At 44.9% G+C, this 21,444-nt stretch overlaps 1 protein-coding gene across 7 annotated transcripts in view; it reads right to left on the reverse strand.

The window, feature by feature from the left end:
* Positions 1–21,444, reverse strand: part of FLACC1 (flagellum associated containing coiled-coil domains 1) — a 79,484-nt gene that overhangs the window by 24,272 nt on the left and 33,768 nt on the right. For all 7 annotated transcript variants that reach the window (XM_056536265.1, XM_056536264.1, XM_056536267.1 and 4 more), the window contains 4 exons: positions 20,413–20,465; positions 17,017–17,116; positions 16,174–16,277; positions 13,473–13,535 (listed from right to left, as the gene is read on the reverse strand). In XM_056536265.1, coding sequence (XP_056392240.1) covers positions 13,473–13,535; positions 16,174–16,277; positions 17,017–17,116; positions 20,413–20,465 — 320 coding nt within the window. The remainder of the gene's footprint in view (positions 1–13,472; positions 13,536–16,173; positions 16,278–17,016; positions 17,117–20,412; positions 20,466–21,444) is intronic.

A 21,444-nucleotide genomic window follows, 5' to 3' on the forward strand; every position in this document is an offset into this window, starting at 1 on the left:
GGAAAATTGCAGCTATACTTTGAATCCCTCTGATGTCTTCAAAAAGTAAAAACATATCTGGTGTTGCCTTTCATGATAGGGTATTTAAAATTTGCTTGTTTGCTGATGATGTCCTTCTCACTCTTACTAACCCTCTTCTTTCCCTTCCCAATCTGTATAGGATTCTCCACTCTTATGGGGTCGTTTCTGGGTATAAAGTTAACCTCTCTAAGTCTGAGGCTCTACCTTTAAATCTACATTCGGTCTTTGACTGCCCTACTATGGGCCAATTACTCTTTTAAGGGGTCTGATTTGGCTATTAAGTATCTCGGTGTGTCGCTTTAGTCTCGCTACTCTACTCTTTACTCTACTTACTTCCCTTTTCTTTTTCGGGAACTGCGGGCGTTACTGGAGGTGGAGGAAGTGGAGGCCCCAGTATATTTCATTTTTCGGTCACATTGCGGTCAAAATGACCATTCTCCCTAAATTGCTGTACTTTTTTTGAGACCCTCCCTGTGTGGGTCCCGTTAGCGGAACTTCGTTCTTTCCAAACTGACATTTTCCGCTTTATCTGGGATGCCAAACGACATTGTCTCCCTATGTCAGTCATGCTGGCCAGCAAATACGTGGGTGGGTTGGGAGTCCCTGATGTTACCAAGTACTACTGGGCAGCCGACCTTCGCCATCTAGCGGCATGGTCGTCATACCATGCCTATAGCAGATGGATGGAGCTGGAGAAGTTATGGATTGCTCCAATCCACCCACCCAAATGCCCTTCTTTGGTCTCCTTCCCCTTCCCTAGCCTCTTTGGGCCCCCTTCTGGGCCCAATGTCTTTCTCTCGTTATGTCTGGGAGTATTGCTCTAGGAAGCTTTTCTTCTTTTTCCCCACTGCAGTCTTCTCTCTACCATCCTGACCTTCCCTCTGATTTAACCTCTGGTATGGTCTGTGAATGGGGCTCTAGGGGACTTTTCTGCTGGGCTGACGTGCTCAACCTGCTCAGTTGGCTACTCGTAGGGAGCTCCCTTCCTCTGAACTGGTTCATTACGCGCAACTTCGCCACTACATGTCTTCTCTTCAACGGTGGTTGACTGTCTCTATACCCATGAGTTTTGAGCAGTTGAGTCATGATGGACCTCAAACTACTCTACTCTACTCTATTTTACTTACCCCCCCCCCTCCTGATGGCCCGCCCCCGCCTCATCGTTAAATGGCCCGTTGGGAGGAGGCTCTTGGTACTTCATTTATTACACTTCCCTAATGGAGGATAATTTGGGAACATGCCTCTAAGGCGTCTATTTGTACTGCCTATAAGGAGACAATTTAAAATGTTGATGGGTTGGTACCACACACTGGTCTTGTTGAACAAATTGAACCTGGACATTCCTCCTCAATGCTGGCGTTGTGGAGTGGGTCTGGGCACTAGACTTGTGCACAAGAAAAATTTTCGTTTCGTTTCGTTTCTATACTAACCCAGTTCAGAAAAGAGTGAGGGATATTTAAAAATGAAAGTAGTTAGAACATAGCGCATGTTTGACAACCACCCAGGGTGTCTCCAGCTGTTGCAAAACTGCAACTCCCAGCATGCCCAGACAGTCCCCTTGTACTGATCATCGTTTTTTTTTTGTGGTGCAGGCAATTTATCGGGTTATAGCGGCTTCTTTAATTTTATTTTTTGCACCTATAGGCGGTCCGTGCCACCAGTAGAAGGCCTGTGCTGTGTGGAAGGACCGTACCTCTGTGTGCGGCCTGCCCCACCACTGTCAGTGATTTATCACTGATCAACTTTATTTTTTTTTTTGGGTTCAGGCGGGTGCATTTTTTCGGGGTTAAAGGGGTACTCATGTGGAAAACTTATTTTTTTAAATCAACTGGTAACTAACCCACCCTAACCTAACTAATTGACCCGCCCTAAGAACAAAAATATAATAATATTAAATAAAACGAAACAAGAAAGAGAAAAACTTGAAAAAAAAAAGACTTCTAGCACAAAAAAACCTGAGCCAAAAAAAAGCATTTACCTTATCAGTGGTGTGCGCACTGATTAGCGCTTGGTGGCGGCAGGGGATGCAGAAGTCAGTGGGGGGGGTCTAGCCACTCAGCCCAGAACAGTGGCTGGTGGCATGTACAGAGACCCCCACACAAAATACCCCAAAAATAAAATAATAAAACGCTTAAAGGGGTACTCCCGTGGGAAACTTTTTCTTTTAAATCAACTGGTGCCAGAAAGTTAAACAGATTTGTAAATTACTTCTATTAAAAAATCTTAATCCTTCCAGTACTTTTTAGGGGCTATATACGACAGAAGAAATGCTTTTCTTTTGGGATTTCTCTGATGTCACGACCACAGTGCTCTCTGCTGACCTCTGCTGTCCATTTTTGGAACTGTCCAGAGCAGGAGAAAATCCCCTTAGCAAACATATGCTGCTCTGGACAGTTCCTAAAATGGACAGAAGAGGTCAGCAGAGAACACTGTGGTCGTGACATCGGAAAAATCCAAAAAGAAAAGCATTTCCTCTGTATTATACAGCCCATAAAATGTATTGGAAGGATAAAGATTTTTTAATAGAAGTAATTTACAAATCTGTTTAACTTTCTGGCACCAGTTGATTTAAAAAAAAAATTTTTTAGTTTTGTTTTATTTAATATTTTTATATTTTTGTTCTTAGGCCGGGTCAGTTAGGTTAGGGCGGGTTAGTTAGTTACATTCGGGCGGTAGTCTCACACCACACCACATGCAGCATATACACAAATTAAGTCTTTCCCCCCACATACATACACTCTCTCTCTGTATGCCCAACAGTTCGTCGCTGCAAACCCAGGCTCATTTTTAGCTAGACCCAATGGATGGTACGCCATCAATGCGGCCGAAATGAGGACTTTTTGGGGCCTCGTGCTGCATATGGGTCTAGTTAAAAAGCCCAGTGTCAGGCAATACTGGAGTGGGGACGTCCTCTACCAGACCCCACTCTACGGTATGGCCATGACACATCCCCGGTTCAAGGCCATTCGGAAATGTCCCTCCCCCTCTGATAATGCGGCATGTCCCTCCCCTAACTTCGGGGACAAATTTTGGGAGGTCTATGTCCCTGGGCGGGAGGTCGCTATTGAGGAGTCTCTCATCAGCTTTAAGGGGAGACTCAGCTTTCGGCAATACATCCCAACCAAGTGAGCGCAGTATGGCCTGAAGATGTATAAACTTTGCGAGAGTACTGCAGGGTACACTTGCAAGTTTATGATGTATGAGTGACAAGATTCCCATATTGAACCCCCAGAATGTCCCCCTACTCTGAGTGTTAGCAGGAAAATCGATTGGGGCCTTTTGCACCCACTGGTAGATAAAGGTTACCACCTTTATGTGGATAACTTTTATACTAGTATCCCTCTCTTCACATCCCTCGCCGCCAGATCTATGGTCGCTTGTGGGACAGTCCGGAAAAATCAAAGAGGCCTTTCGCCCCATCCCCTAAACACTCCTATCCCCCAGGGTGAGTCCGATGCCTTTTCCCATGAAAACCTGTTGCTGGTCAGGTATAAGGACAAGAGGGATGTCCTTATGCGCACCCTTGTCCCTGTGCGAGGTGCCGCAGAACCGGTCCTCAAGCCTGATTGTATTCTGGACTACAATCAGTATATGGGGGGGAAGTTGATCTCTCTGATCAAGTCCTTAAGCCATATTATGCCATGCGGAAAACACGGGTATGGTACAAAAAAGTTGCGGTCTACATGGTACAGGTTGCAATGTATAACTCTTTTGTACTGTCCCAGTAGGCTGGCAACACAGGGACATTCCTGCAGTTTCAAGAGGTAGTTCTAAAGGCCCTGATCTTTGGTGACCGCCAAGGAGCAGGTAAGAGCACCTCTGGAACTTCAGTGCCCCGGATCGTCCACGGCCCACACTAGAAAGAAGGGACAATACCAGAAAAAAATGCAGAGTGTGTCACAGGAGGGGATTCGGAAGGACACCACCACTCAGTGTGACACTTGCCCCGATCATCCGGGCCTCTGCATTAAAAACTGCTTCAGGGAGGATCACACTTCCATGGAGCACTACATTTTTAATCCTTTTACCTGATTTTAATTCCCCAGAATTATACTCCAATGAACCAGTCCAGAGTACATTGTCTTCAAATTTTAACCCCCCCAAAATAAAAATAAAATTCTTTCCCAATACCCCTGATATCTTCCCCCCCCCCCCCCCCCAAAAAAAAAAACGGGGCATGGGACACAGAGTCAACAGCATTGGGGGTTTGCAGTTGCCTCAAATGCACAGCGCTCTCTCCCCACCTGTGCGGGGTGTGCATTTGAGGCAACAGGTTAGGGACGGTCACATTCCCAGAATGATGATTCAGAGAATAGGGTTTGGGGCGGGCATCATTTTTACTTCCGGCTATACTCTGGGTCATCATTCTGGGAATTGGCATATCAGTATTAAAATTGCAGTTTTCATCCCTCCCCCGCCCATAGTACATCATCCATTCCTGGAAAATAAATTTAGGGAACCCCCATCTGTTCCAAATCTCCACTACACCCGTATACACCATCCCTAGGGGGTGTACTGTTTGTAATAAGCTCACATGTGGGTGTTCCTATCTTGTATTTTCCTCTGAATGTATGTAACTGTTAGGTCCGTAACAAACATCCGCCTCAAATGCGAAGAGTTCTGGCTCATGAGCTCTGTCGTATTTCCAGGCGACAATTTGGAGTCACATGTTAGTTGTTCCCAGAAAGATGAAGCAGAGCATAGGTTAAAAATTTTAATTTTCAAATGCTACCCTTCATCCATTCCTGGAAAATAAATTTAGGAAACACCCATGCATTCAAAATGTCCTCTTTACCCCTATACAGTGGCGTAGGGACCGGGGTGTGGGGGGTGCGCCCCGCACCGGGTGACACCAGCCTGATAGGTGAGCTACGGACATGGTGTCACCCCATCAGCCTGGTGTCACCTGGTATGGCCTGCACCCCAGCTGCTATGCTACAGCATACACCCGCCACTGCACCCCGAACATCATACATTTCATACATTAAAAAAACACCCACTCCATCACCCCATCCCACCTCACTCCATCACACCCCCATTCCACTCCATCACACCCCACTCCATCACCCCCACCCCACTCCATTAACCCCCATGCATCACCCCCCCCCCCCCCCCACTCCATCACCCCTACACTCCACTCCATCACTCCCCCCCCCCTTTCACCAACCCACCTCACTCCACTACATCATCACTCCCCCCCCAGAGTGGGGGTTTAGCTCAGCACAAGCCCCCCAGCACCAAGAGCCCCCCCTCCAGTACCTAGAGCCCCCCCAAAAAACCTAGAGCCCGAGCCCCTAAGGAGCAGCTTACCAGGGCCTGTTGCTTGCTGACTTGCTTTCTATGCACGTCGGCGTCCAGAAAACTCCGCCCACCTCCCGCTGACGTACCGTCACAGGGCACTACAAGCACATGATGGGTGAAAGCTGAGGACCGGGGGTGAGTGGAGAAGCGCCGCCCGACAGATGAGGAGCGGGGGGTGCCCCAGTGAACCGGACAGATGAGGGGGGGGGGGGTGCTAGTGAGCGAGAAGCGCCGGACATGTAAGGAAGTGGGGTGTAAGCAGTGCCGGCGCCAGACAGATGAGTTAGGTGAGCTACGGACATGGTGTCACCCTAACTCATCTGTCTGGCGCCGGCATGAAATGTATGATGTTCGGGGTGCAGTGGCGGGTGTATGCTGTAGCATAGCAGCTGGGGTGCAGGCCGTACCAGGTGACACCAGGCTGATGGGGTGACACCATGACGCCCCCCCCCCCTCAGCTCCTCAGATAGCTCCATTCGCCAGCCACCAACATCCACCAAACACTCCCGCCCCAGGACCTCTCACATAGCTGAGTCTGCCATCACCGCCCTACCCTTCCCATCCCCCTGTCCACGTCCACGTGTAGCTGTGTCCGCTCTGCTACCAATCCCCCATGGCACCCTCATTATCCACCAGCAACACCCCCCTCCCCAGGAGTAGCACCCCCATCAGCAGATCCTGCTGGTGGATGATGGGGGTGCTACTGCCAGGAGGAACCCCACCAACCACCCCATGATGCATCAGCTAATGGATAATGAGGGGTGCTACTGTGGGGGGGGTGGGGTGTTGCTGGTGGATGATGGTGGTGCTACTGCCAGGAGGATGGTGCTGCTGATGGATGATGGGCGGGCTACTACCAGGGTGGCAGTAACACCCTCATCATCCATCGGCAGAACTCCCTTCCTGGCAGTAGCACCCCCATCATCCACCAGTAACACCCCACCCCTATCACAGTAACACCCTCATCATCCATCGGCAGCAATATCTTCCTGGCAGGAGCACCCCCATCATCCAGCATAATATACCAGGGCACAGTGGCATCATTAATTCTGGGGGAACAGTGGTATAATTAATTCTGGGGGCACAGTGGTATAATTAATTCTGGGGGCACAGTGGTATAATTAATTCTGGGGGCACAGTGGCATAATTAATTCTGGGGGAACAGTGCTATAATTAATTCTGGGGCACAGTGGCATCATTAATTCTGGGGCACAGTGGAATCATTAATTCTGGGGCACAGTGGAATTATTAATTCTGGGGGCACAACGGCATCATCTGGGGGGATAGCGGCATCATTTATTCTGGGGGCACAGCGGCATCATTTATTCTGGGGGCACAACGGCATCATTTATTCTGGGGGCACAGCGGCATAATTTATTCTGGGGGCACAGCAGCATCATTTATTCTGGGGGCACAGCGGCATCATTAATTCTGAGGGCACAGCGGCATCATTTATTCTGGGGACACATGACGTCAATAATTCTGGGGAACAGTGGTATAATTAATTCTGGGGGCACAGCGGTATCATTTATTCTGGGGACACATGACGTCAATAATTCTGGGGAACAGTGGTATAATTAATTCTGGGGGCACAGCGGCATCATTTATTCTGGGGACACATGAAGTCAATAATTCTGGGGAACAGTGGTATAATTAATTCTGGGGGCACAGCGGCATAATTTATTCTGGGGGCACATGATAATAATTCTGGGGAACAGCGGCATCATTAATTCTGGGGGCACAACGGCATCATCTGGGGGCACAACGGCATCATCTGAGGGGACAGCGGCATCATTTATTCTGGGGGGACAGCGGCATCATTTATCCTGGGGACACATGACGTCAATAATTCTGGGGAACAGTGGTATAATTAATTCTGGGGGCACAGCAGCATCATTTATTCTGGGGACACATGACGTCAATAATTCTGGGGAACAGTGGTATAATTAATTCTGGGGGCACAGCGGCATCATTTATTCTGGGGACACATGACGTCAATAATTCTGGGGAACAGTGGTATAATTAATTCTGGGGGCACAGCGGCATAATTTATTCTGGGGGCACATGATAATAATTCTGGGGAACAGCGGCATCATTAATTCTGGGGGCACAACGGCATCATCTGAGGGGACAGCGGCATCATTTATTCTTGGGGGACAGCGGCATAATTTATTCTGGGGGGACAGCGGCATCATTTATTCTGGGGGGACAGCGGCATCATTTATTCTGGGGGGGACAGCGGCATCATTTATTTTGGGGGGACAGCGGCATCATTTATTCTGGGGGGACAGCGGCATCATTTATTCTGGGGGGACAGCGGCATCATTTATTCTGGGGGGACAGCGGTATTATATTCAGAGAGTACAGTGTGTGGTAGTATTATGTTCAGAGGGTACAGTGTGTGGCAGTATTATATTCGGAGAGTGCAGTATGTGGTAGTATTATGTTCAGAGGGTACAGTGTGTGGCAGTGTTATATTCGGAGAGCGCAGTATGTGGTAGTATTATGTTCAGAGGGTATAGTGTGTGGCAGTGTTATATTCGGAGAGCGCATTGTGTGGCAGTATTATATTCAGAGAGTGCAGTGTGTGGCAGTATTATATTCAGAGGGTACAGTGTGTCATAGTATTATATTTAGAGGATGCACTGCGTGTTAGTATTATATTCATGGGCATACTGTCTGGCATGGTTATAATAATTATTGTTTTCATATAGAGGATCAGAATTGACATAGTGAGGAGCCGTCTGGGCATCAACTTCTGCAGAGAGAAGATTTAGCTGGACCAGGCGGTATGTACCATCTGAATTATATAAAGAAAGACTATAGAGAAGACGTCACATGTATTCACAGCTATGCAGTTATGATGTGTGAAACTACAACTCCCAGCAGAACTTTATTACTGCTTAGGTCATACTGGGAGCCGTAGTTTTAAATGGTAAAAACTTCTCTAGCATTTCACTATTCTTGGCAATTGGTATATTTAATTATTATACTGGAAATAAGTTTCTGAGACGTGCTACTCCACTGGCGTCCATCACAACAATCTAAAAAAATTACTAATGTGTGGGGGGGGTCATCTGGGGGTGACACCATTTTCTACCGCATCGGGTGACACCAACCCTAGCAACGCCACTGCCCCTATACCCATTCCTCAGGGTGGGTCACATGTGGGTGTTTCATTTTTGTATTTTCCTCGGAATGTATGTAACCGTCAGCTACTGATATGCCATAGGCCTCAAATGCAAACAGACCTCTATGAATTCTGAGCCTTGTTGTGCGCCCGCCCAGCAAGTTACCCCATATGTGGATGTATTTCCATAGTCAGGAGAAAAAGCCCTCCAAAATTTGTAACCCAATTCTTCTCATACCCCTTGTGAAAATGTAAAAAAAACTGGGTAGCCCCAGCATTTTAGTGTAAAAAAAAAAAAAATTTTAATTTACGGCCCACTGTTCAAAAAACCTGTGAGGTGTAAGTACTCACTGTACCCCTTGTTACCTTCCTTGAGGGGTATAGTTCCAAAATTGTGGTCACTTGCCAGGATTTTTTTTTTTAGATTTTATCTCAGAACCTCAACCATTGCAGTGCAAAACACCACTTTAGGCCTCAAATCTCATCGGTGCGGTCTCACTCCTAAGCCGTGTTTTGCACCCACATAGTGCTTTACCACCATATATGGGGTATATCTTTATTCTGGAGAAATTGGGCTACAAATTTTGTGGGGCTTTTTTTTATCTTACTACTTGTGAAACAAAAAAAATGGCTAATACCATCATTGTAGTGTTAAAAATTTAATTTTTCACTTTTACGGCCCACTGTTCAAAAACCTTGTGAGGTGTAATTATTCACTGTAACCCTTGTTATATTCCTGGAGGGGTCTAGTTTCCAAAATGGTGTCATATGGTGGGGGGTTTCTGCTGTTCTGGCATCATGGGATGTTTGAAAATGCACATGGCCCCCAACATCAATTTCAGCAAAATTCTGTCTCCAAAAGACCAATGGCGCTCCTGTTCTGAGACCTATAGTGCGCCAGCAGAGCAATTAACATCCACATATGGGGCATTTTCTTAATCGGGAGAAATTGGGCCTCAAATTTTGGGGTCCATTTTCCCCTATTACCCCTTGTGAAAAAGAAAAATTTGGGGTAACACCATCATTTTAGTGTTAAAAATCTAATTTTCCATTTTCACATCCAACTTAAACGCAAAGTTGTCAAACACATGAGAGATGTTAAGGTTCACTATACCCCTTGTTACAATCCTTGGGGGGGGGTGTTGTTTCCAAAATATATGGGGGTTATTTTGCTGTTCTGGCACCACGGGGGTTTCCTAAATGCAACATGGCCCCCAAAAACCATGATGGCAAAATTTGTTTTAAAAAAATCCCACAGTTGCTCTTTTCCTCTTGAGTCATGTTGTGAGCCCACAGAACACTTTATGTCAACATATGAGGTATTTCCATAATCAAGAGAAATTGGGCTACAAATTTTGGGGGGCTTTTTCACCTAATACCACTTTTGAAAAAAAAAATGGGGCTACAAGAACATGTTAGTGTTAAAAATGCAGATTTCGATTTTTCTCCCCCACTTTGCTGCTATTCTTGTGAAACGCCTAAAGGGTTAACAAACTTTCTGAATGTCATTTTGAATACTTTGAGGGGTGAAGTTTCTATAATAGAGTTATTTATTGTTACGCCGAGCGCTCCGGGTCCTTGCTCCTCCCCGGAGCGCTCGCGGCTTCCCTCTCTCTGCAGCGCCCCGGTCAGACCCGCTGACCGGGAGCGCTGCACTGACATTGCCGGCGGGGATGCGATTCGCATAGCGGGATGCGCCCGCTCGCGAATCGCATCCCAAGTCACTCACCTGTCCCGGTCCCCGGCTGTCATGTTCTGGCGCGCGCGGCTCCGCTCTCTAGGGCGCGCCAGCTCTCTGAGATTTAAAGGGCCAGTGCACCAATGATTGGTGCCTGGCCCAATCAGCCTAATTAGCTTCCTCCTGCTCCCTGTCTATATTACCTCACTTCCCCTGCACTTCCTTGACGGATCTTGTTGCCCTTGTGCCAGTGAAAGCCTTTCCTTGAGTGTTCCTAGCCTGTGTTCCAGACTTCCTGCCGTTGCCCCTGACTACGATCCTTGCTGCCTGCCCTGACCTTCTGCTACGTCCGACCTTGCTCTTGCCTTATCCCTTGTACCATGCCTATCTCAGCAGTCAGAGAGGTTGAGCCGTTGCCGGTGGATATGACCTGGTTGCTACCGCCGCTGCAAGACCATCCCGCTTTGCGGCGGGCTCTGGTGAAAACCAGTAGCAACTTAGAACCGGTCCACCGACACGGTCCACGCCAATCCCTCTCTGACACAGAGGATCCACCTCCATCCTGCCGAATCGTAACAGTAGATCCGGCCATGGATTCCGCTGAGGTGCCGCTGTCAAGTCTCGCCGACATTTCCACGGTGATCGCCCAGCAATCCCTACTGATCGCCCAACGAGATCACCAGCTGTCGTACTTGACCACCGTGACACAGCAACTTCAGTCACAGATACAGCAGCTGCTACCGCAGATACAGCAGCTGCTACAGCAACAACCATCTCCTCCTGCACCTCCTCCGCAGCGAGTGGCTGCTCCCAACCCCCGCTTGTCCCTGCTGGACAAATTTGATGGGGACTCTAGACTCTGCCGTGGTCTCCTGTCTGAGAAGGCCCTGCCATGGGACACACCGCTCGGAGCACCTCTCTCACAGTATCCTTTGCAATCTACCCCTGTGCCTCCCGCTGAGGAGGCTATGCAAGTGGATCGGTCTCGCCTGACCCCTGAAGAGAGGACTCGCCGCAGAAATAAAAATTTTCGTCTGTACTGCACTGTGCGTTACCGCACAGAACCCCTGCTCATGAGCATTACACTGCATCTCCAAAAAATTTAACTTTTTGTTTTGCCCAACTGCACCTCTGAAGTCCTCCTCGGTCTGCCATGGCTCCAACGCCACTCTCCTACCCTTGACTGGACCTCCGGGGAGATCAAGAGCTGGGGTACTTCTTGCCACAAAAAATGCCTCACGTCTGCTCCCAGTCCCGTCAGTCAAATCTCAGTGTCTTCTCCTTTACCTGGTCTCCCCAAGGCCTATCAGGACTATGCTGTGTCTCCTCCTCATAGCCCCCGTCCTGTTAACACTCTGCCCCATGCCAAGCTTCACCCTCTTCCCTCCCTCCCCACTCCCACGCCTTCTGGTTTGCCCGCTGTTGATGAGGTTTCCCAGGCTTCTCCACCGTCTGGAAAAAGACTCAAAAATCCCTCATACAAGCCTCATTCTGGATGAAGAAGCATGCCGACAAAAAAAGAAGAGCTCCTCCTGTCTTTGTGTGGCTCTCCGCCAAGTATATCCGCTTCCGTGTCCCCAGTTTTAATCTGGGACCACGTTATCTTGGACACTTTGAAGTCAAGTGCCGAGAGAAAGCTACTCCTGTCTCTGGGTCCTCAGATGTCTTCTCGATTAAAGAATTTTCAGGTCCCAAAAAGAGGGGGAGACCCAAGGGGGGGGGGGGTACTGTTACGCTGAGCGCTCCGGGTCCCTGCTCCTCCCCGGAGCGCTCGCGGTGTCCCTCTCTCTGCAGCGCCCCGGTCAGACCCGCTGACCGGGAGCGCTGCACTGACATTGCCAACGGGGATGCGATTCGCATAGCGGGACGCGCCCGCTCGCGGATCGCATCCAAAGTCACTCACCTGTCCCGGTCCCCGGCTGTCATGTTCTGGCGCGCGCGGCTCCGCTCTCTAGGGCGCGCGCGCGCCAGCTCTCTGAGATTTAAAGGGCCAGTGCACCAATGATTGGTGCCTGGCCCAATCAGCCTAATTAGCTTCCACCTGCTCCCTGGCTATATTACCTCACTTCCCCTGCACTTCCTTGACGGATCTTGTTGCCCTTGTGCCAGTGAAAGCCTTTCCTTGACTGTTCCTAGCCTGTGTTCCAGACTTCCTGCCGTTGCCCCTGACTACGATCCTTGCTGCCTGCCCTGACCTTCTGCTACGTCCGACCTTGCTCTTGCCTTATCCCTTGTACCATGCCTTGTACCAGCAGTCAGAGAGGTTGAGCCGTTGCCGGTGGATACGACCTGGTTGCTACCGCCGCTGCAAGACCATCCCGCTTTGCGGCGGGCTCTGGTGAAAACCAGTAGCAACTTAGAACCGGTCTTTGTCGGTCCACGCCAATCCCTCTCTGACACAGAGGATCCACCTCCAGCCTGCCGAATCGTAACATTTATGGGGTATTTCTCACAGAAAGGCCCCTTAAATCCACTTCAAACGTAACTGGTCCCTCTACAAACTATAATGGCGCCTGTCTCCTGTCTCCAGACAGATTAAGCGCAGCGCTGGGGAGTGGCATACTCTGCGAGAATAATACAATACAGAAATTTAGGTGCACTACTGTGGTAGATGTATACAATGACATTGGCTAATCCCTCAACACTGATGTTAAAATTGAGACATTTGCCAGTGTATCCTTATATTAAGGACACACCAGAGCCCGCACACCAACGCCAAGGTTTCTCAGATGGCACGGGACCTAACGCTAACCTACCTGTGCGTAATAAGCAAAAACCAGGGGCCAGTGGGCAATTACAGCAGCACTAGGTCGACATGCAGCCTGCTCCCAGTTCCCTCCAGCGTGACTAAGCACACATACAATGGAATGGGGGAGAGAGGCTACAAGCCCCACCCAAGTTGGCTGATATAGGTGCATGGCCTCACAGGTGCAACCCTAATGCTGCCTGGAAAATGTTCAAGGCGCATTACTGGTGTAGGATTCTGGTGTAGGATTCTATTGTGGCACTTGTAGTCTGCTGCAGGCATCCTCCATTGTATGCATTTTTATGCTGGGGATCGCCCCTAGCAACGGACTACAAGGGCAGGATCTGCTCCCTCAGTATATATGCACAACTGCATTTGGGGTTGAGCACCCCCAGCCATTTGAGACCACGTTTTTTGTTGTTGAGTGGCATACTCTGCCATCCTTTACCAGCCTTTAACTAATGATCGGGTGGGTTGGGGAGACCCCAACCAATCGAAACTTTTGCCATGTCTGTGTGACATGTCAAAAAATTATTTAAAGGACAGTAACACTTTAAACTCTTTGACAACCCCTTGAAAATAACACATTTATTTACCTTTTTCAATGCATTCAGCATCTTTGTTTCCTGTGTAGCCTCTTTGTACTTCTTCCAAGTCTCCTAATAGAAAGAGGGAGATTTATCAAAATTGATGCAAGAGGTAATACTTATTTTACTCTGAAAAAAGGACGCATGCATTATAAATTTATTGTTATCATTCAACTAATAATGTGCAGTATGGAAAACTCCTAAGATTGATTATATTAACCCCTTAAGGACTCAGCCCATTTGGACCTTAAGGACTAAGACAATTTTATTTTTACGTTTTCGTTTTTTCCTCCTCCCCTTCAAAAAATCATAACTCTTTTATATTTTCATCCACAGACTAGTATGAGGGCTTGTTTTTTGCGCGACCAGTTGTCCGTTGTAATGCCATCACTCACTTTACCATAAAATGTATGGCGCAACCAAAAAAATACTATTTGTGTGGGGAAATTAAAAAGAAACTGCAATTTTGCAAATTTTGGAAGGTTTTGTTTTCACGCCGTACAATTTATGGTAAAAATGACATGTGTTTTTTATTCTCTGGATCAATACGATTAAAATGATACCCATGATTATACACTTTTCTATTACTGTTGCGCTTAAAAAAAATCGCAAACTTTTTCACCAAATTAGTTTGTTTAAAATCCCCCTAGTTTGAAGACCTATAACTTTTTCATTTTTCCATATAAGCGGCGGTATGAGGGCTCATTTTTTGCGCCGTGATCTGTACTTTTTATTAATACCATATTTGCTTATACAAAACTTTTTGGACTTTTTTTTTTTTTTTACGTTCACGCCGTTCACCGTACGGGATCATTTACATTTTATTTTAATAGTTCGGAAATTTATGTATGCTGCGATACCAAATATGTATATAAAATAATTTTTTTACACTTTTTGGGGGTAAAATAGGGAAAATGGGACAATTTACGTTTTTATTGGGGGAGGGGGTTTTTCAATTTTTTTTTACTTTTACTTTTATTTTTACACTCTTATAGTCCCCATAGGGGACTATTTATAGCAACCATTCGATTGCTAATGCTGTTCAGTGCTATGTATAGGACACAGCACTGATCAGCATTATCGGTCATCTTCTGCTCTGGTCTGCGGGACAGCAGATCAGAGCAGAAGATTCCCGGAAGGCAGCAGAGACAGGTGAGGGGACCTCCGTCTTCCGTGCAGGATGATCGGATCGCCGCGGCAGCGTTGCGGGCGATCTGATCATCCTGTTAAATGACCGCGATGCTGCAGATGCCATGATCTGTATTGATCACGGCATCTGAGCGGTTAATGGCGGACATCCGTGGGATTGCGGGTGTCCGCCATTACCGACGGGTCCTTGGCTGCGATCCACAGCCGGGACCTGCCGCTCCGATGCCCGTTGTTATGCTCAGGACGTAAATGTACATCCTGGTGCGTTAAGTACCACATCACCAGGACGTACATTTACGCCCTGCGTCGTTAAGGGGTTAAGGAGCCCCAACAGATATTTCATAGGTCTCTAGAGGTCTACCTGCTACCCTTATCTAGCTAGAGGCAAGCCCTCTCCACAGGTGCAACAAATCTACAAGGTGGCCACAAGTAGAGTTTGGATTCGGCACTAACGGCACTAGGAACTGGGATGCACATGTGGAGTAGGAGTACGGTACCAACCCATACAAAACTGGTACAGGTGGTGCTCAGTCCAAACTAGAGAGAATGTAATGCAGATACACTGAAGAAGAGCAGACAGCACTCACCATCCAGATAGTACCGGCTAGAGGAAGTGCGTCATACACAAAAAACGGTCTGTTCCTGTTACCCCCACCCGAGACTGCCATACCCGTCTGCACCGTTAATGCTCATCGGACTGAATAAAGCATTTATCTGGATGGTGAGTGCCGTCTGCTCCTCTTCTGCGTATCTACAAGGTGGATTAGGGGAAACCACAGACTAATTGAAATTGGACTCTTTCAATTAAAGTATTAGAATGAATAACTGTTTTTACGGTCTCCTATACTTTTTCTAACCCTTATAACTATTGAATAGAGATTACTCCATAACATGTAATTACTCTATTCAGCTATTTCTCTATTCATTTTCTTAGAGACTTATACGGTACCAATAGTAATAGTCATCTCCTGTTACTCATATTTCGCATACCAGCAGTAACACTATTAGTATCCTGAACACCTTCTTATTTTTCAAATAAGGATAAACTCAATTTTTATTTATTTTTATGGTCATTGTTTTTAAATATCAATTTAATTATAATATGCTGATATCTTCTGCAGCTTTGAATACATACCACTTTGTGACGTCACATTGTCCTTCCGAGTGAATTTTTACTGTCTATAGGTGTATAATCCCAAAGAATATGTAATAGTAATTATAGACCTGACAAACGTGTTGTCCCCGTTTGTATCAATAAATTATAATTTTTTTATTTTAACATCCCTCGGAGCGTCTGTTTCAAGCGTTCACTTTTCCTCTCCCTACACCTGCAGAAATCCTCCCACTCACGGAGGACCTACCGGAGGTCGTTGTTTCGAGATTTTGAGGGTTATATTGAAGAAAACAGATATTATACACACCAGCATGTAAATGTCTAAAATTTAGACATTTAAGCCCTGCCATGGAACACTGGGAATAGCCTGAAATTGCCCTGTTTTTTTCTTGGATGCTTAATTTGGATTTTCTATGTCCTTAAATGCGTCATTTCAGTGTTACTCACTTCGATTTGTGCCTCATAACTTTGCTGGATCATAGCCTGTTCGTCTAAAGCTCTCTTATGGATTTCTTTTTTCTCCACCTCAAATGCATCCATCAGTGACTGTCCTTTGGAGTCAAGTATAGTTAGTGTTTTTTCACATATATTTTAGAAGAATGATATCCACATGTTAAGGTTGCATTTATGTATTTAATTTTGGCATATATACATTGAATAATGTTGATGTTTGAGGGGAAAATGGCTTACTAGTAAAGACCCTGCAAAATAGGTAACTACATGGTTGAAAGTGGTTAGGGCTTCAGAATTGTACAAAGGATTTATTAATCTATGACACCAGGTCATTTGGATGAATGTGGCAATTGCTGCATATAGGAGTAATACTGGTGCCCACCCATTAGATCAGCCAGTATTAAAAAAAATCTACATTGTAATTAAATAGCAAATAACATTGTGCTCAACTACACTCACCATTCTGCTAGAACATAGACAAAGGCCACACTGCAGAATTTTTGTCAGTACCTTCCATCAGAATTTACATATCACACGCCAGTCTTTAGTAAGCTCCTGCTGCTGTTTGTTGTGGCAGATTAACTAAGAGGCACCATCATCTTAATAAATCTGTCACTTCGGTGGTGGGCCGTGGGCAGCACAATGAAACATACCCAAGATCCAAGATGGAGTAGATTTAAGCTATTTTTTATGCCATAATCCACCCACTTTTTCTAAAGTGGTAAGGGCAGCATAAATACACAAAAAAAATCTAAAACATTTTCACTATAGAGTTTAATAAAGTGCCATAAATACTTGATGAATTCCCCCTAAATCTCTGCCCCCAGGTAATCTTACTTTGCTTTGCCATGTCTATCAACTTCTGCTCTTCAAATGACTCCTTCAACCTGGTCTCCTTCTGAAGCCATGCTTCAGTCATCTCTTCTGATAGGCTCTCCTGCAGACAGTCATACATTGGTGAAGAGAAACTGTGGTTGAAGGACACAAACCCCCCCCCCCGCCCCCCCCCCAAAACCTTCTCGTGTCTAGTACAAGCACATTTTGACCACCATGACAGCATTGTAATCTATTGGCCTCATCACTCACATTGGGGCTGCTTCTTAGTGATATATAATTTATAAAAGAGTTCCTGAATAGATGCTGTTTTTGTTCACCAGAGTTTTCTTTTAATCTTTTATGTCAAGAGTGATTACAAATATAAATAAATACAAAAACATTCAAAAACCCACTATTTGAATTCTGTCCATGCGTACAGTGGTATATCCCAAGCTTTCATATAAATGCACAGATAGGCAGGGTTGTAAATGGAGAGTTTGGTAACTCTAGGTGACCACCACTGTGGCCACAAGGTTTGCACACCTGGATTTGGGAATTTTCCACCATTCTTTTTTTTATCTTCTAAAGCCCTCTCAGGTTGGATGAGGAACCTCAGTGGAAGACATTTTAAAGGGATACTATGCTGTAAATTAAAACATTTTCATTTAAATCAACTGGTGCCAGAAAGTTAAACAGATTTGTAAATTACTTCTATGAAAAAAAAATCTTAATCCTTCCAAGTACTTATCAGCTGCTGTTTACTACAGAGGAATTACCTTTCTGTCTTACCACAGTGCTCTCTGCTGACACCTCTGTCAATGTCAGGAACTGTCCAGAGCGGAATAGGTTTGCTATGGGGATTTGCTCCTACTCTGGACAGTTCCTAAAATGGACAGAGGTCTCAACAAAGAGCACTGTGGTCAGGCAGAAAGGAAATTCAAAAAGAAAATAACTTCCTGTGGAGCATACAGCAGCAGATAAGTACTGGAAGGGTTAAGATTTTTAAATAGAAATAATTTACAAATCTGTTTAAACTTTCTGGCACCAGTTGATTTAACAAAAAAAAAAATTCCAGCGGAGTATCCCTTTAAGGTCTCTCCAGAGATGTTTAATTGGGTTCAAGTCAAAGCTCAGGTTGGGCAACCTAAGCTTTCTTTCAACCCTTACTAGCCCCTGTCCCAGGTCCCAGCTGCTAAAGACCCCCCACATTATGATGATGTTACCAAAATGCTTGACTGTAGGGATGGTATTGGCCAGGTAATGAGCGGTGTATGGTTTCCTTTGGCCAAAAAGTTCAATCTTGGTTTCATCAGTCTTATTTTCTCACAGTCTGGGAGTCCTTCGGGTCATAAATCTCAGATTGGACGAGTGCTGCTGTCTAGTTTTTCCCATAGTAGCCAATCTCAGCTCATTAACCCCTTAAGGACCAGGCCCATTTTGGCCTTAAGGACCAGAACAATTTTATTTTAGCATTTTCGTTTTTTCCTCCTCGCCATCTAAAAATCATAACTCTCTTATATTTCCATCCACAGACCCATATGAGGGCTTGTTTTTTGCGTCACCAATTGTACTTTGTAATAACATCACTTATTTTACCATAAAATGTACGACGCAACCAAACAAATATCATTTATGTGGGAAAATTGAAAAGAAAACCGCAATTTAGCAAATTTTGGAAGGTTTTGTTTTCACGCTGTAAAGTTTCCGGTATAAATGACATGTTTTCTTTATTCTTTGGGTCAATACGATTAAAATGATACCCATGTTATATGCTTTTCTATAATTGTACCAGTTAAAAAGAATCTCAAACCATTTTAACAAAATTAGTATGTTTGAAATTGCCCTATTTTGACCACCTATAAGTTTCAAATTTTTCGTATATGGGGCGATATGTGGGCTAATTTTTTGCACCATGATCTGTAGTTTTTATCAGTACCACTTTTGCTTAGGTTTTACATTTTATTAATTTTTTATAAAAAAAATTTTGGAATAAAATGTGACAAAAAAAGCAGCAATTTTGGACTTTTTATTTTTTTATGTTTATATATTTTAGTAGATCAGACTTTTATGTATGCGGCGATACCAAATATGTGTATTAAATAATTTTTTTGGGGGAGGGGATTTTTCACATTTTTTTAACTCTTTTATTTTACATTTTTTAACTTTTTTTTTTTTTACACTTTTTATGTCCTCATAGGGGAATATTCATTACAATCAGTTGCTTGCTAATGTATTCAGTGCTATGCATAGGACATAGCACTGCTCAGTATTATCTCAGACCAGAGCAGAAGACCCGGGAGGCAGCCGTAGCCAGGTGAGGGGACCTCAGGCCACCATGCTGGATGATCGGATCCCCGCGGCAGCGCTGTGGGCGATCCGATCATCCATTCAAAGTACTTCACTGCTGCAGATGCCGTGATCTGTATTGATCACGGCATCTGAGGGGTTAATGGCGGAAATCCGCCAGATCACGGATGTCCGCCATTACCGTCGGGTCCTCTCCGGTGCTCGCGATCATGGTGGCGCGAAAATGTACGTCATGGTGTGCTAAGTGCCACGTCACCATGACGTACATTTACGTCCATTGTCGTTAAGGGGTTAAGGTATAAAAGCTGAGATGTGATTGGTTGTTATGGGAAAAACCAGGCAGTTGCAGGCAGGTTGAAAAAATCTGGGTCATGGTTGAAAAAAACGGCTGTCAACATTGTAATACTACAGTTTTTTTTATACAATGGGTACAATAAAAGCTTGTTAATTTTATTAATAATTCACATTTATTTTGCTAATGTTTAAAAAAAAAGGAAACACTAACAATTGTATGAAGATAAGTTTTCAGACCCTTTGCTTTGACATTTGAAATTTAGCTCTGTAGCCTCCCATTTCTCTTGATCATCTTTGAGATGTTTCTAGAAAGTTTCTGAGAGTCACCTGTGGTAAATTTAGTTGATTGGACATATTTTGGAAAGACACAGCCCTGTCTATATAAGGTCTGACAGCTGACAATAGATATCACAGCATTTTATTTACAATTGATCACTCACGTGATCACTAATACCCTATTTTTCCCATCCCTTAACTAAGTATTAAAACGTAACTTTAATTTTAATTGCCTATGAGTGAATTAAAAACTCAACATGCGGTCACTATGTGACTTTATAATAATCCCTTCTGCATGTATCTACATGCTTATATGATGCCCTATTGCTTGCGGCTGCAGTCCGCTATTAGGCAGTCTTAATATTCAAGGACCGCACTGTTGTTATTTTAAAACCAATTACACATCGCTCTCCCCAACGTTTCACCACCAGCCGGTGGCTTTCTCAAGGGTTTATTAACTGTTTATTTTTATTACAGAAGATCATCTGAGAATTAAAAAGTAGTCCTGTGAGAGTTTGGGGTTTCCTGTTTGTATCTTACCTGGTAGGTCTTGAACGAGCTCTTTACCAGACTGAGTTCCTTATGTAGTTCATCTATATACAGAGACATAAAATTAACTTGGTTGTACAGAATTTTTGGTTATCAAATAGACTGAAAAAATGTCCTCTACAAGAACCCCTCTGGTTCTAATTGGGGTTTGAGGTCATTATATACCTTGTAATGTTGCTTGCTCCATGCTGCTATTACCAATAGACCAAGGAGTTTAAACGGATTGGAAAACCTATTTGCCTTATTAGGGGATAAAACAGGTCACTGCTAATGAAACACCAGAAAGTGCTGGTCAGCATGGGTAGGGCATTTTTGGAACAACAGCAGAAGGGAGATTGGGCATGTGAGTATTATGTTTTTATTTTAAGCATGCCTGAGCCCTTAAAAAAAATTCTAGCATCAGAAAAACCCTCTAAGGGTACATTTACACATACAGGATCCTGCGCAGATTTGATGCACAGGATCCTGCTGCAGATTAGAAGTTGTGTTCAGTCATTTAGTTTACATTGTAATCTGTAGCAGAAAATCCTGCACATCAAATCTGCGTACGTATGAACGTACTATTAAGAGGACCTCTGGCCAACCCCCAAAATATGACATTTTATTGCCATTAAATAGCTTAGGGTTCCCTGAACAACCACTCTTTACAAATCCTTGATATGCCCTTCTGTTTTGACCATGTCATAATGCCCATCTATATATATATATATATATATATATATATATATATATATATAAAAGTCAATAGGGGAGATTTATCAAAGCCTGTGCAAAGGAAAAGTTGCTGTGTTGCCCATGGCAACCAATCAGATTTCTTCTTTCATTTTTAACAAGGCCTCCGCAAAATTAAAGAAGCGATCTGATTGGTTGCTATGGGCAACTCAGCAACTTTTCCTCTGCACTGGTATTGATAAATCTCCTCCAATGTGTGTATGTATGTATGTATGTGTATATGTTCCAGCATCATGTCCAAACCGCTAAAGATATTAACATGAAACTTGGCACACATTACTTATATGTCAA

Source organism: Hyla sarda, chromosome 8 (assembly GCF_029499605.1).
Source record: "Hyla sarda isolate aHylSar1 chromosome 8, aHylSar1.hap1, whole genome shotgun sequence".
Classification (NCBI taxonomy): Eukaryota; Metazoa; Chordata; class Amphibia; order Anura; family Hylidae; genus Hyla; species Hyla sarda.